Source organism: Capricornis sumatraensis, chromosome 1 (assembly GCF_032405125.1).
Source record: "Capricornis sumatraensis isolate serow.1 chromosome 1, serow.2, whole genome shotgun sequence".
In the NCBI taxonomy this organism is placed as follows: Eukaryota; Metazoa; Chordata; class Mammalia; order Artiodactyla; family Bovidae; genus Capricornis; species Capricornis sumatraensis.
In genome coordinates, this window is record NC_091069.1 from 165127467 (window position 1) to 165143434 (window position 15968).

The 15968-nt window shown below is 41.8% G+C and overlaps 1 protein-coding gene across 1 annotated transcript in view; it reads right to left on the minus strand.

The window, feature by feature from the left end:
* The window catches only part of CCDC191 (coiled-coil domain containing 191), a 91431-nt gene that overhangs the window by 5078 nt on the left and 70385 nt on the right, over positions 1-15968 (minus strand). Inside the window, exons 14-16 of the mRNA XM_068968459.1 lie at positions 13087-13230; positions 8435-8587; positions 7776-7921 (exon numbers count right to left, since the gene is read on the minus strand). Coding sequence (XP_068824560.1) covers positions 7776-7921; positions 8435-8587; positions 13087-13230 — 443 coding nt within the window. The remainder of the gene's footprint in view (positions 1-7775; positions 7922-8434; positions 8588-13086; positions 13231-15968) is intronic.

A 15968-nucleotide genomic window follows, 5' to 3' on the forward strand; every position in this document is an offset into this window, starting at 1 on the left:
TCCCCTTCTCCTCCTGCTCTCAATCTTTCCCAGCATGAGGGTCTTTTCCAGTGAGTCAGCTCTTCGCATCAGGTGACCAAAGTATTGGAGTTTCAGCTTCGACATCAGTCCTTCCAGTGAACACCCAGGACTGATCTCTTTAGGATGGACTGGTTGGATCTCCTTGCAGTCCAAGGGACTCTCAAGAGTCTTCTCCAACACCACAGTTCAAAAGCATCAATTCTCCGGAGCTCAGCTTTCTTTATAGTCCAACTCTCACATCCATACATGATCACAGGAAAAACCATAGCCTTGACTAGACGGGCCTTTGTTGGCAAAGTAATGTCTCTGCTTTTTAATATGCTGTCTAGGTTGGTCATAACTTTCCTTCCAAGGAGTAAGCATCTTTTAATTTCATGGCTGCAATCACCATCTGCAGTGATTTTGGAACCCAGAAAAATAAAGTCAGCCACTGTTTCCACTGTTTTCCCATCTATTTGCCATGAAGTGATGGGCCTGGATGTCATGATCTTAGTTTTCTGAATGTTGAGTTTTAAGCCAACTTTTTCACTCTCCTCTTTCATTTTCATCAAGAGGCTCTTTAGTTCCTCTTCACTTTCTGTCATAAGGGTGGTGTCGTCTGCATATCTGAGGTTATTGATATTTCTCCTGGCAATCTTGATTCCAGCTTGTGCTTCCTCCAGCCCAGTGTTTCTCATGATGTACTCTGCATATAAGTTAAATAAGCAGGGTGACAGTATACAGCCTTGACGTACTCCTTTTCCTATTTGGAACCAGTCTGTTGTTCCATGTCCAGTTCTAACTGTTGCTTCCTGACCTGCATACAGGTTTCTCAAGAGGCAAGTCAGGTGGTCTGGTATGCCCATCTCTTTCAGAATTTTACACAGTTTATTGTGATCCACACAGTCAAAGGCTTTGGCATAGTCAACAAAGCAGAAATAGATGTTTTTCTGGAACTCTCTTGCTTTTTCGATGATTTAGAAGATATTGGCAATTTGATCTCTGGTTCCTCTGCCTTTTCTAAAACCAGCCTGAACATCTGGAAGATCACAGTTCATGTATTGCTGAAGCTTGGCTTGGAGAATTCTGAGCATTAGTTTACTAGGGTGTGAGATGAGTGCAATTGTGCAGTAGTTTGAGCATTCTTTGGCATTGCCTTTCTTTGTGATTGGAATGAAAACTGACCTTTTCCAGTCCTGTGGCCACTGCTGAGTTTTCCAAATTTGCTGGCATATTGAGTGGAACACTTTCGCAGCGTCATGTTTCAGGATTTGAAATAGCTCATCTGGTGTTCCATCACCTCCACTAGCTTTGTTCATAGTGATGCTTCCTAAGGTCCACTTGACTTCACATTCCAGGATGTCTGCCTCTAGGTGAGTGATCACATCATCATGACTATCTGGGTCGTGAAGATCTTTTTTGTACAGTTCTTCTGTGTATTCTTGCCACCTCTTCTTAATATATTCTGCTTCTGTTAGGTCCCTGCCTTTTCTGTCCTTTATTGTGCCCATCTTTGCATGAAATGTTCCCTTGGTATCTCTAATTTTCTTGAAGAGATCTCTAGTCTTTCCCATTCTGTTGTTTTCCTCTATTTCTTTGCACTGATCGCTGAGGAAGGCTTTATCTCTCCTTGCTATTCTTTGGAACTCTGCATTCAAATGGGTATATCTTTCCTTTTTCCTTTGCTTTTCACTTCCCGTCTTTTCACAGCTATTTGTAAGGCCTCTTCAGACAGCCATTTTGCTTTTTTGCATTTCTTTTTCTTGGGGATGGTCCTGGCTTATTGAAGTGATCTTCAATCCTTAACTATATATTTGGTCTTCCTATTGGGAATTTCCCTTTTCTAAGTGAATTCTTTCCATGTAGAGAAGACCTTCCAACATTTCTTTTAGGTTAGGTTTGGTATTGCTGAATTCTTTTAGTGTTTGCCTGTCTGAGAAATTCTTATCTCTTCTTCCGTTTTAAATGTTAATCTTGCTGGGTACAGTATCCTAGTTTGCAGATTTTTCTCTTTCGAACTTTGAATATATGGCCACTTTCTTCTGGCCTGCAGGGAAATCAGCTGATAGCTTTATGTTTGTTTTCTTTTTATAACTCTTTTTCTCTTGCTGCCTTTAGAATCCTAAGCTCTGCCATTTTAATTATGATATGTCTTGGTGTGGGTCTCTTTGGGTTTATTCTGTTTGGGACCTTTTGTGCTTCCTGTACCTGAATATCTTTTTCCTTCTTTAGATTTGGGAAGTTTTCAGCCATAATTTCTTCAAATACATTTTTGATCCCTTTCTCTTTTCACTTTCTGGAATGCCTGTTACGTGTAGGTTGGCACATTTTATATTATCCCATAGATCTCATATGTTGTGTTCATCTTTTTTTCAGTTGTCTGTTTGCTATTCTGATTTCCATTATTCTGTCTTCCAGATAACCTATTCTGCTATCCATTGCTTCCAGATTGCTTTTTATCTTGGAAACTGAATTATCTTTGATTGGTTCAATTTTTTCTTTTTTTAGTTTCTAGTTCCTTGTTACAGTTCTGTGTTTATAATGATAATATTTCTTAATTTGGTTAGCATTTTTATTATTATCAATACCTTTCCGAACTCAAGGTCTGGTAGAGTGGTGAGCTCTGTTTTATTATTAGTTCTTTTAGGGGACTTCTCTTGCTCTTTTAATTGGGAGTAGTTCCTCTTCCTTTTCACTTAAATTTTCTGTCTCCATGTATTTAGTTATCCCTTGTGGTCTTGAAGGAGTATTTCTATGTGAGAGATCCCTGTGTAGACTGTGTCCAGTGTTTTTCGTGAGAGAGCAGGTTTTGATATGAACGCCAGCCATGTCTGTCCTCAGGGTGTGCCAGCTTTGTCACCTTGATGGAGGTGTGGTTTTGATCTAAATCCAGTGCAGGGGCAGGACTTACTTTCTGCTCTGTGGCAGTCACTACCCTGTCAGGCTACCAGTCGCTGGAGTAGAAGCCCTGAGGATCAGGTTCCATTCCCCTTGAGTGCATGCCCTGCCCCAGAGGAGGGGGAGTGCTGGAGTAAGTGGGGCTCAAGCACCTACAGGGCACTGATGTAGCACCTAAGTAGGTGACCTGGGCCTCACTCAGATGCAAGCCAAGGTCTCTCCCCACTGTGTTTGTCCCAGATCTAGTGTAAGCTGTAGTGTGCAGTGGGTGGGGCCGGGCATTTGCTAGGCTGGAGCTGAGGGTCAGGGCACTGTGGCTGCAGGAATTGAGGTATCTGGGCTACTTCTGTGGCAACCATGTCTCAGGACCTCTCTGCCCCAGACCCAATGCTAAGGTGTCGTGTGGAGTGGGTGGGAGTTGGGGTGCTCTGGGAGAGGGACTCTGGTGTGCTCCTGTGGCATCGCTGGAGTGAGCTCTGACAGTGGTCACCACCACCCTACTTGGATCACATCCCCCTGGGCTGTCCCTAGATGAGCCTCCTCCCTGGGCCTGGTTGACCCCCATGCAGTGCAGGGGTGTTCACCCCATTTGGATTAGTGAGTCTGGCAAGGCAGCAGCTACCACTGCAAGGCTCTCTCTTCCCTGGTTGTTGGCAAGCCAACTTACGTGCACTCCTTATGAATAGAGTTAGGCTTCTCCAGCCCTTCTATTTGTTCCAGTGATTCTCTCAGCAGCCAAAGGGGCTTGTCTCCTCTGCACAGAACCCCAGGACTGGCATGCCCAGACTACAGCTTAGCCTACTCATTCCCCAGGGCAAGGGTCTGCCCATAGGGACCTTCTCTTCCTTTCAGATCCACCCCCAGGGGCCCAGGTCCTGACCCAGTACCTTTTTCCTGTACTGCCCTGTTAAGTGGAGATCTTTCTTGCAACTTCGGTTGTACAGAGTTCTTCTGATGGTTTCTGTTAGTGTTCTGTGAGAACTGTTCCATTTGTAGACTTATTTTTCATGTGCTTGTGGGGAGAAGTGAGCTCTATGTCCTCCTACTCTGCCATCTTGATCCATCCTGAACTGAATTTTTATCAGGCAAAGAAAAGGCTTTCCTAGAAGAGGGCATGTCTTGAGTAAAGGTAAAGGCAGAGGCAAGAATAACTAAGTTTATATTTTAATAAGTAGTGGCATGCTGCTGCTGCTGCTGCTGCTAAGTCGCTTCAGTCGTGTCCGACTCCGTGCGACCCCATAGAGAGCAGCCTACCACGCTCCCCCGTCCCTGGGATTCTCCAGGCAAGGACACTGGAGTGGGTTGCCGTTTCCTTCTCCAATGCATGAAAGTGAAAAGTGAAAATGAAGTCACTCAGTCGTGCCCGACTCTTAGCGACCCCATGACTGCAGCCTACCAGGCTTCTCCGTCCATGGGATTTTCCAGGCAAGAGTACTGCAGTGGGTTGCCATTGCCTTCTCCGAAGTAGTGGCATAGATAGGACTTATTCTGGCTTCTTGACCTTCTCATGAAGCACCCCCTAGAATGCATTTCAGCCCCCATTAATTTTATGGCTGGTAGTTGATGTTTCTGATAATGCTGATTTTTTTTTTTTTTTTTTGGTGGAGGTATTACTGTTCAGTTAAAAATGGCTTCAAGGAGTGGAGCTGCTTCATTTTATTTCTTCTTTCATCCATCTAGCATCCATTTCGACCATTGATAGCTTCCTGTACTTGGCTCCATGACCCCCACTACCAGACCTTGACCCTATCTCCCACTCTCACCTGCTTTTCACACCTTTTTTCTGGCAACACTCCCATTTTCTGACTTCTGCATTTTAGCTACTACTGTTCTATCCTAACAACTCTGCCTCTTGGGGGAATTTTCTGCCTACATTTGTCTTCCTTCCTCTGAACTCCTAAAGCATATGGTCACATTCACTTATTTTGTGCTTATTTATAGTCTTACCTACCTACCCACCCATCTATATCTGTCTACATCCATCTACCTTCCTACATCCATTCACCTGAGGTCCTTGACAAACATTCACAAACTCCTTGACAATTTGTGTGAAGTTGTATGTAATGTGCAGATGTGCATTTTCTAGAGAGCAGGTCTGTGACTTTCATTACTGCCTCACAGGGGCCTTTGATTGCAAAGTGGTTAAGAACTATCGTATCAAGGCAATACCAGAAAAATAAGAAGTACTAGTTCAGTTGAGAAGAACTGGCCAAGTGCATAGCTAAGCTCTAAATGCAGAACTACACGAAAACTACCGATAATGAGAGACTCATGTCTGGAGACGTCTCTTAGTCCTGCCATGTATAAAATATCAGATTTGTTAACATTATAAACCTATCCAATTACAAATTATATATACGTAGAAGTGATTCAGATATGCAGAATTAAACCTCATGGTCTTGTTAGGAATCATCTTTCTCAGTAGTACTGAGACTTTTCTTCCACAGCTTTTCTGTACAATATTCTTTCATTCAAATAAAGTTGAATTAAGAACTCAATATCAATTTTTAAGTGTTAAAAGTTCCTTTTAAAAGATCTGTGACTAAATATTAGTGTCACTGCAGCAATAAAACATCCATTCATGTACCAAAAATCTGTCATGCAACCATGTACTAGGCTTTGTCATGCTGAGGACACAGCTGCAAGCAAGATGTGATGGGGACTGACCGATGATAAACATGTAAACATTAAATGACAATTTCAGGGTCTCCAGTGCTGTGAAGAAAATAGGGCAGGTTACTGGAGAGGAACGAATGCAGGCAGTTGGCGTGCTTTGGAGAGGAAACCTGATTGGTGAGGAGCTCTGGGTCATGCGAGAGCTGTGACGCAGATCGAGTGTTTGTCCAAGGAACGCTGAAGGAGGCTAGTGGGGCTGGACCGCATGAACAAGGTGCGGAGCAGGAAGAGACGAAGTCTCTGCAGTACTTTTACACCAAGTAGATGTTGGCTGAGATTCTTGTGGACTGCATGGATTCACACACTGATTTTGTTACTTTACACTCTGAATAGGACCACTATCTTACTATTGTATTTTAGTTTACAAATGAGATTGAATTAGAAAAGTGAGGAAGAAGACTAACTTAGCAAGAAGAGAATGATTTAGAGTCAGAAAACCTCAAACCTGATCTGGAGTCCAGGCTCCACCATCTGTTATTTGGGCAATTCACCGACCAAGTGTAACTTCAGTTTCTTTACCTGAAAATGCAACTCCCGACATACCACGACCCCCTCCGAAGCCTACACTCATCAGGTGAAACAGCGTGTGTGAAAGCCCTCTCACTGCCCCCATGTTGCATCAGGCAGCTGCCTCAGTGAATCTCTCAGTCTGTTTTTGGCAGCTGAGAAACAGAAAACAGATTTGGACAAAAAGGGTATTTAATAATAATGTATTAACAAAAACAAAAAAACACAGCTATTATTTTGGGTCAGCAGTGCATTAACTGAGGACCTTTGTTACCTTGTTTAGTCCTCACAACAACCCCATAAAATGGTCTGCAGTTATCCTCATTTTATAAAAGAGGAATAGGGAGGTTCAAATGTGAGCATTTATTCAGAGGCAGGCCCTCTGAATACCTTCATTCATTGCCTATTTATTTTAGACAAAATTAGAATCAACTTGCTTATGTTTTCCCAGCCCACAGATTTTAGTACTTATAAATTAAACAAGGTTTTGCTAGAGGTGGGCACCCCACTGGCAACATGATAGAAACACATTAAAAAAAAAAAGACACACACACCACATACATACAAATGAAAGCAAAGCAACCAAAAATGAATCAGTACAGTGAGAAAAGGGACATACACCTTCACAGCAGTCTTCACACCTCAGAACCTGAAGGTGAAACTCAACATTAACTGTAAGAAATGACATTAAATAACCAATAAAGGACAAATCGTTTGCTTACTTTCCAACGGAAGTACCTAGTGAAGTTTAGAATATTTTTATCCAAAATGCTTAAGACTTAGAAAACAAATAATGTACTTAGTGTTATTTGCTCAGTCATGCAACCCCATGGACTGTAACCCACTAGGCTCCTCTGTCCATGGGATTCTCCAGGCAAGAATACTGGGGTGGGTAGCCATTTCCTGCTCCAGAGGATCTTCCCAACCCAGGGGTCAAACCCAGGTCTCCTGCATTGCAGGCAGATTCTTTACCATCTTGAGTTACAGGGAAGTCCTAGTGTATTTATATGGAATAGTTTATTCCCCAAAGACACTGAATTAAATAAGTCATTACTGTATTATAAATATTAAGAGGACATATGATTCTACTTTTATAAAGCTCCAAGTCTTGACTTCATACTTTGGAGGTAAAAATAAAAGGAGTGCAAGGACGTGTTTATCATAAAGGTCGGGAGGGTAGTTTACCTCTGCGAGGAGACAATGGGACCCGTGACTAGGGAGGAGCCCGCGGGAGCTCCTGGGGCCAACAGAGTCCTACTCCTCAACCTCAGGGGTGGTGACGGTGGCGGCAGCAGTGTCATCCCCTTTACAGTGCGCATTAAGCTGTGCTGGTATGAGTTAAGCACTTTTCTATATTTGCGTTGTATTTCACAATAAAGAATATTTGAAAAAAGAAAAGGTAAAACTATATGACAAAGAATACAGTGCCTCTGCTTCTGCGCCTTTGTGTGTATTTCACATTATTTTCTGACCCATCCTGTGAGATGGGAGGCAGGCATCATCTTCCTCCTACTCTTCATTTTAAAGAGGGGGACCCTGGAGTTCCAGGGGGTTACTCCCGTCTTCACCCACAGAGTCAGGGGGCAAGCTGGGGCTGCCAACCCTGCCAGGCATCTCTGAGTGGTCAGCTCTTCTAGCCTCTGCCCCAGGCAATTGTGAAATTGCGAGTGAATTTTCAGAGATGAAAACCTCACCTGTCACTGTGTTCCACCGCAATCTGGTACTTTTTCTGAGAATCGACCCTGGCCTCCCTGACCATGTCACGCCAGGCCCTGAAAATCTTCTTCTGAAGAAAATGTACGCACAGTTTTCTTACTTCTTCGTCTAGATCAATCAGGTGCTGGGGATAAAGACGGGGGAAAAGTGAGGCATATAATGTCATAGACAAAAAATTGGAGCAAATAGTACAAAAGAGAAAGAATCAAAACAAAGGACACTGGAGGCATGAGGAGGATATGGCAGCCAAGGCCATATCCTCTGTCATGGATTAAAAAGATAATAATGGAATCAGAGGGGTAGAAACCCTTCTAGGACCAAGGGGACAGGTTCCTAGTAAAATCACTTGAGCAATTATGGGACAAGAAACAGATCAGTATAAAAACAAAAGCTGAGGTAGTGACACATTACAGTTTATATGGGTACTCTCTGTGTGAAAAGAAATGTGCTTAAGGTTTTACACTAACAAAGAACTGATCTGACATTTTCAAATTCAGTTCAAAGCAATGGATTGAATTGCCTCTTCTATATTGTTCTTGAAAAAAACATAATGACTTGACATCTGGAGTACACCTACTTTTCTTGCATAGGGTTGGGCAGAGACATGTATTTAAAACTCTCTTCTTTGTGGCCTTACCTGTAGCCAGCTCCGGATAACTCTCCTAAGCAATATTTCTGAATAAAATTGATCAGCCTGGGCCATCTTCTTAGTCAGGCTTTCCTGACACCACTGGAACCAGGTCAGCAGGCATTTCCTCTGTAGGGTCAAAGAGTGATGCTCTTTGGCCACCTGGACAATGTTTTAAATGAGAAAAGGAAATTATCTCTTATATCCTAAATCATTTAAGGAAATACACATCACCTTGGCAAGTGATGCTGTAAACCCCACGTAGGCAGTTACGACATTCATTTATGTCCTAAAAACTTTGACTGTATTATATGGGGATTTTAGATTCACAGAATGCATAGCCTTTCAATACTGATTCTCTGAAGACCACAATGACTGGCTGGTTATTAAGGAAATGGAATAAACAACCTCCAAAACCATTAGGTCACTTGTATTGAGTTCTGAAGTGGGTGGCTGGCAACAGTCTGTTTTGATCTCCAGGAGCTTGGGCAGCAACTGCATAACAAACCTCTCTTTATTATCTACTTAACCACTGTCTAATTGAGGAAGTGCCAATACTTTCAATTTGTTTTGTAGAATGAGCTGTCACTAGCATTGAAATTTAGACATTATCAGTAAACCACAGAATCATTTGATAGAAAAATAACATGATGAATAATTTAATGTCTTACCAACTTAAAAGGCTCAGAGTATCATTCTATCAAAATAAACATACAATTCGGACTTCATAGATTTTAAAAAGTAACTGTTCCATTCTTTCAAGAGGTCAGAGGAAAAAGCCTTTCTCTCTTCAGTTCAGTTCAGTCACTCAGTTGTGTCCGACTCTTTGTGACCCCATGAATCGCAGCATGCCAGGGCTCCCTGTCCATCACCAACTCCTGGAGTTCACTCAGACTCACGTCCATCGAGTCAGTGATGTCATCCAGCCATCTCATCCTCTGTCGTCCCATTTTCCTCCCGCCCCCAATCCCTCCCAGCATCAGAGTCTTTTCCAATGACTCAACTCTTTGCATCAGGTGGCCAAAGTATTGGAGTTTCAGCTTCAGCATCATTCCCTCCAAAGAAATCCCAGGGCTCATCTCCTTCAGAATGGACTGGTTGGATCTCCTTGCAGTCCAAGGGACTCTCAAGAGCATTCTCCAACACCACAGTTCAAATGCATCAATTCTTCGGTGCTCAGCTTTCTTCACAGTCCAACTCTCACATTCATACATGACCACAGGAAAAACTATAGCCTTGACTAGATGGACCTTTGTTGGCAAAGTAATGTTTCTCCTTTTCAATATGCTGTCTAGGTTGGTCATAACTTTCCTTCCAAGGAGTAAGCATCTTTTAACTTCATGGCTGAATCACCATTTGCAGTGATTTTGGAGCCCCCAAAAAATAAAGTCTGACACTGTTTTCCCATCTATTTCCTATGAAAGATAGGACCAGATGCCATGATCTTAGTTTTCTGAATGTTGAGCTTTAAGCCAACTTTTTCACTCTCCTCTTTCACTTTCATCAAGAGGCTTTTTAGTTCCTTTTCACTTTCTGCCATAAGGGTGGTGTCATCTGCATATCTGAGGTTATTGATATTTCTCCTAGCAATCTTGATTCCAGCTTGTGCTTCTTCCAGCCCAGCGTTTCTCATGATGTTCTCTCTTGGTCCTCTCCAGAAAACTGGGCATGTTTTCTAAGCCTTGTCTCACCACTGAGCAATGTGAATGTGACTGACCTGAATGAGTCCCTTGGCAGTCACACATACTGGCCAGTCACACACACTCCCAGGAGGTCTCTGTGGCACCTGGGAGCCAAAAGGTAAGAGGAGCCAGAAACAGACTGCCTCCTACCCTCCCTTAGAGGAAAACACAAGAGAACCAGGGAGAAAAAGATAGTCAGAAGATGCCTTTAAAATTCTAAAAGTGGTTATTGGAACAAATGGAATACGGTACATGTGAGTTGTAGGGAAAAATGCTAAATAACTCTTCTGAAAACAACACAAAATGCAGTATAAAGAAGCCAGTAACTGTTTAACTAGATCCTCTTTCTTAATTTTTTCTATCCTTTCCTGGAAGTCAACTCTGATGGACGAAGCAGCTACTGCTTCTTACTATTCTCCAACACTGTTAACTTTTTTTTGTTTTTTTAAACTTTTAGCTGGTGGTTGGTATCTACATATCCCTCTGATTCCTACCCAGCACAGAAGACATGCCTGAACTGGGCAGGATTTTTGGAGGAAGGGGTTGCTGAGTTCCCTCCTAGCTTTGCGACCAGTGTGCTGTGTGACCTTAAGCAAGTGAGTTTTCCTTTCTGAGGCTCAGTTTCTTTACAAATTGAAAGAGATGGGAGAGGATTACTAGTATTCTAACATTCTACTATCCTGTGTGGTAGGCTGAACAGTGGCTCTCAGGATGGCCACAGGCTAAATCACTGGAACCTGCAGATATGTTACCTTACAAGGTAAAAGGGATTTTGCAGATGTGATTAAGTGAAGGATCTTAAGATGGGGAGATGGTCCTGGATTATATGGCAGAGCTCTAAATGTAATCACAAGCGTTCTTGTAAGAGGGAGGCAGGAGGAACAGCATCAATATGAGATGTGACATCAAATTAAGGGATCAAGAGAGAATCAAGGAAGGGGCGATGGGCAATGAAATGCAGGCAGCCAGTAGAAGCTGAAAAAAGCCAGGAGACAAGATTCTCTCCCGGAACCTCCAGGAGGAACTTGTCCCTACTGACACTTTGACTTCAGCCCAGGAAGTCTGATTTTGGACTTCTGACTTAAACAGAAATTTAAGATAATAAAATTTGTGTTTTAAGACACTGTTTGTGGTAATTTGTTACAACAGTATAGGTAACACACTTGTTGTTCAATACAGACTAGAGAGGTGGTTCTCAAAATGTGCTGCTAAGACTACTTGGATCAGAATCTCCTGGGCTACTTTTTTTTTTCTTTTGAAAAATGTTTTTGGCCATGGCACGTGTGATCCTAGTTCCTTGACCAGGGATTGAACCCGTGTCCCTCACACTGGAAGGTGGAGTCTTAACCAGTGGGTCACCAGGGAAGGTCCTAGACTACTTTTAAAAAAATGCAGAGTCCCTGACACACCACCCCCACCGCCCCGGCCAACAACCCAGAGCTACTGAGAACACCTGGGGGTGGGAACAGGAACACGCATTTTTACAAGCTTTCCAGATGGTTTCATGAATAGGAAAGTTTGGAAATGCTGGATTCATCTCTGTGTTTTTCTGGTTTTAATTAAGTTTTTCTATATTTAAAGCCTATGCTGTCATTTTGAACTCAAACTCTGGTTTCTTTTACATTCTTATAAATAAATTTTTAAAAACTTAATTTGGGGGTCTTCCTTGGTGGTCCAGTGGCTGACTTCAGACTCCCAGTGCAGGAGGCGTGGGTTCCATCCCTGGTCAGGGAACTAGATTCCTCATGCCTCAACTAAAGATCCTGCAAGCCACAACAAAGACCCTGCATGTGGCAGCAAAGATCCCTTGCAGTACTGCAACTACAACCTGGTGCAGCCAAATAAATATTTAAAAAAATTTGGTTATTCACGCTAGATTATTTTCTTCGTAAATTTTATACCTTTGATTTTATTCAGTCAAAAACAGGGCCAAAAAAAAGAAGAGCTGATGAGAAGATAAGAGTGAGTTATTCCCTCTCTGCTTTTTGTGTATTAATGATTTAAAAACAAAGAAAGAAATAGACAAAAGCCAGATAAAACGAGGAGCACATGAACGGATAGCAAACTATTTGACATGACTAATCTTTGTGGTAGTATATTACAAGAAGCAAACTTCCATTCAAATTTCATTTCCACACTTGTTTACTCAATAGATTAAGGCTCAGCCCTCCCATTTCATTATCGGGAAAATAGTGTGGTTCAGCTGGTAAAGAATCTGTCTGCAATGTGGGAGACCTGGGTTCGATCCCTGAGTTGGGAAGATCCCCTGGAGAAAGGAAAGGCTACCTGCTCCAGTATTCTGGCCTGGAGAAGTCCATGGACTGTATAGTCCATGGGGTCGCAAAGAGCTGGACATGACTGAGTGACTTTTCACTCTGGGGCACAGATGGGGCAAAGCCTCCAATAGGAGCGCTCCTCATGCCCTTAGGCCTGACCACCATAAATTGGCCTCCTTAGCTGGTTTGGGATACTCAGTAGTTCCAGAACACTAAGAGGCATTAAGAGGCAGAGGACAAAAAATCGGAGACACAGAAAAACAGTATGGAGGGCATTTAGACAAGATAAAAAGGAAAGAAAGTGTGAAAATAGAAGAGAACAAAGAGAATGAAAGGTGAACAGATTGGCTAGGGGAGGAAAAAGAGTAACCTGAGTCACATTCACAAAGGTATAATCTTCAGGGATTCTTACGATGTAGAACATTATTGTTCATCTTTAATCCTAGTTTTCACAACCAAAAATATTAGCCTTACTTTTCAGTATTCACTTGGCCAAATGTATAAACAAGAGTGGTCTAACTAGTATACAAAAACAATACATACATGCTTCAAACTGTTATCTGAAACAAATAAATATCCACACTCAATTCATTTACCTTTCTGACTTTTAAATCCCCAAACAACCTCAAGGCCTAATTGGGTGTTTATTTGAAAGTCCACCTGTTGAGTTGGGGGGGAGGTGGGTAAGAGTGTGATACTGTACCTGGAGGTTTTGCTTGCTTCGCATTCTTAGCCTCTTCCAAGGCTCCAGACCTTTATTTCTTAGCAATACCCTTTCATAGTGTTCTTTGGCTATTGCTTCCAGCTGCTGGTTCCTCTTAATTCTCTTCTGCTTCTCTAGTTCTTTCTGGAAAAAAAAAAAAAAAAGTAAAAATCCCAGGGAGGAACCAAAATGGTGAGATAGGAGGCTACTAAACTTCCTTCCTCCTTTGGATGCATTGAATGTATAGCTACATATGGAGCAGTTCCCTCTGAAAAAAATCCATAAACTAGCTGTGTGACTTTTCCACATCAAGCAACTGAGAAAATACCCACACTGATACATCAAAAATACTGACAGGAAAGACTGAGACACAGTCTCACCATAAACTCCATCCCTGGCTCAGTGCCATATAATTGGGAGAGATGGCACTGAGCCATCCCAATCCATAGGGATTCCTCCTCAGTGTCTCCACGAGGAATGAAGGGTTTGGACTACACTTCTAGCATCCTGATTTTAAAGAACCATTCAAGCAAGGGATGGGCCCCCCTAAACACCTAGCTCTGAAAGCCAATAAGGCTTGTGTCCATGAGACACACAAGACTATAGCAAACAAAGAAACAGGTCTTAATGGATGTGAGGTACTCACTGTGGCTATGCTCCTACGATCAGTTCTGAGAAATCAGGCAAAAAAGTCCATCACCCAGGCTTTCCCTGAAAGGAATGTGACTGCATATTTTACAAGCTGCTGCTTGAGGGTTCAGATTCTAATTTAGCTTGCATCTAGGAGCTGGCTGAGATCCTTCCTAAAGGCTGAGAGAGCCTTTAGGTACTTCCTCTTCTTTCTCCCTCTGGCTCATTCCAAAGGTAAAACCAGATTGCTAGCATTTCTCTGAAGGGAGCTTATATACATGTTGGCTTATACACATTTTAGACGCTAACTTCAGTGACCGTCACCTGAGAGGGATGGGCCTCTGGGCTTTGATAGCCAATGGAACTTAGAATCACAAATCCCATAGGAGTATGGCAAACAAGCAGGTTTTAAATAGGCACAGAAAGACTCCAGCCCCATTGCCTTGGCCACCCAACCCCAGGGCTATACACCAGGACTCAGTGAAAGGGAGCAGGAAAAACACACATCTCCTAGTTTCTCCCTGGAAGGGGCTTAACTATATATATTATATACATATATATATATATTTAACTACACACACACACACACACACACACTCAGCATAGGTGCTGCTTGAGGGTACAGCTTCTAATCAGTGTGCATCAAGGTACTGACTGAGATCCTTTCTTTGGGGACACTGATAAGTCTGGACACATACTCAAACAGGCGGAGTTACTAAAGACAAAGACAGTGGCTTTGACAATCAGAAAGGTTTGGGAGACAACCAGGAATCTGGGCCAGGCTGACTGATGAGTTCATCTTCTTGAGACCACTCTGTCAAGACTAGGAGAGGTGACTGTTTAATGTACAGAAACAAACACAGAGAGTCAAGAAAAATAAAGAAACAGAGAACTATGTTCCAAACAAAAGAGCAAGATAAACTTCCAGAAACCAATCTTAATGAAATGGAGATAAGTGATTTACCCAGTAGTGAAGTCGCTCAGTCATATCTGACTCTTTGCGACACCATGGACTGTTGCCTACCAGGCTCCTCTGTCCATGGGATTTTCCAGGCAAGAATACTGGAGTGCGTTGCCATTTCCTTCTCTAGGAGATCTTCCCAACCCAGGGATTGAACCCAGGTCTCCTGCATTGTAGGCAGATGCTTTACCGTCTGAACCATCAGGGAAGTCCAATTTACCCAATAGTGTTTTCAAAATAATGGTGATAAGGATGCTAACTGACATCAGGAGAGCAGTGCACAAAGTGAGAATTTCAATAGAGAGAGAAAACATTAAAAAGTACCAAACATAAATCACACAGCTGAAGAATACAATAATCAAACTGAAAAATTCAACAAAGGGGTTCAACAACACACTAAACTGAAGGAAAAAAGATTCAGCCAGCTTACAGACAGAACAGTGGAATTCATCCAATAAGAGAAATGAAAAAATAATGAGAAAAAGTGAAAATAGCTTAAGGGACTAATGGGATATCATCAAAGGGAGAATATATATATTAAAGGAGTCCCAGAAAGAGAAAAGAGAACAAAGCTTATTCAGAGAAATACTGGCTGAAAAACTTCCCTAACCTTGAGAAAGAAACAGATATCCAGGTTCAAGAAGCCCAAAAATATCAAATAAGATGAATCTAAAGACACACACACAAAGACAGTTTAAATTGTCAAAAATTAAAGACAAAGAATCTTAAAAACAATAGAAAAAAGTAACTTATATACAAAGCCATTCCTTATACACTGATAGTACAAAACTGTCAGTGGATTTTTCAACAGAAACCTCGCAGGCCAGAGAAGTGGGATGTTATATTCAAGTGCTGAAAGAAAAAACTGTCAATTAAGAATATTCTACCCAGGAACAGTGTTCTCTAATCAGTAATATGAAAATATATTAAAGTATAAACTTACTAATAAAGGTAAAGATATTGTTAAATGCAGAATACTCAATACTGTAATGGTGAGTCACTTAAAACTCTAGTACAAGTTAAGACAAAAGTATTAAAAACAACTAAATAATTTGATATATAATATAAAAAGATGTAAAGTGTGACAGTAACACAAATATGGTGGCAGAAGTGTAAAAATACAGAGTTTTTGTATGCATTCAAAATTATCAGCTTAAAGACTGTTATGACTACAAAATGTTTTATATAAGCCTTATGGTAACCACAAAGCATAAACTTACAGTAAATATACAGAATATAAATCATAGTACAATACATATAATCAAAAGAACTCAAGAGAGGAAGAAAGGAA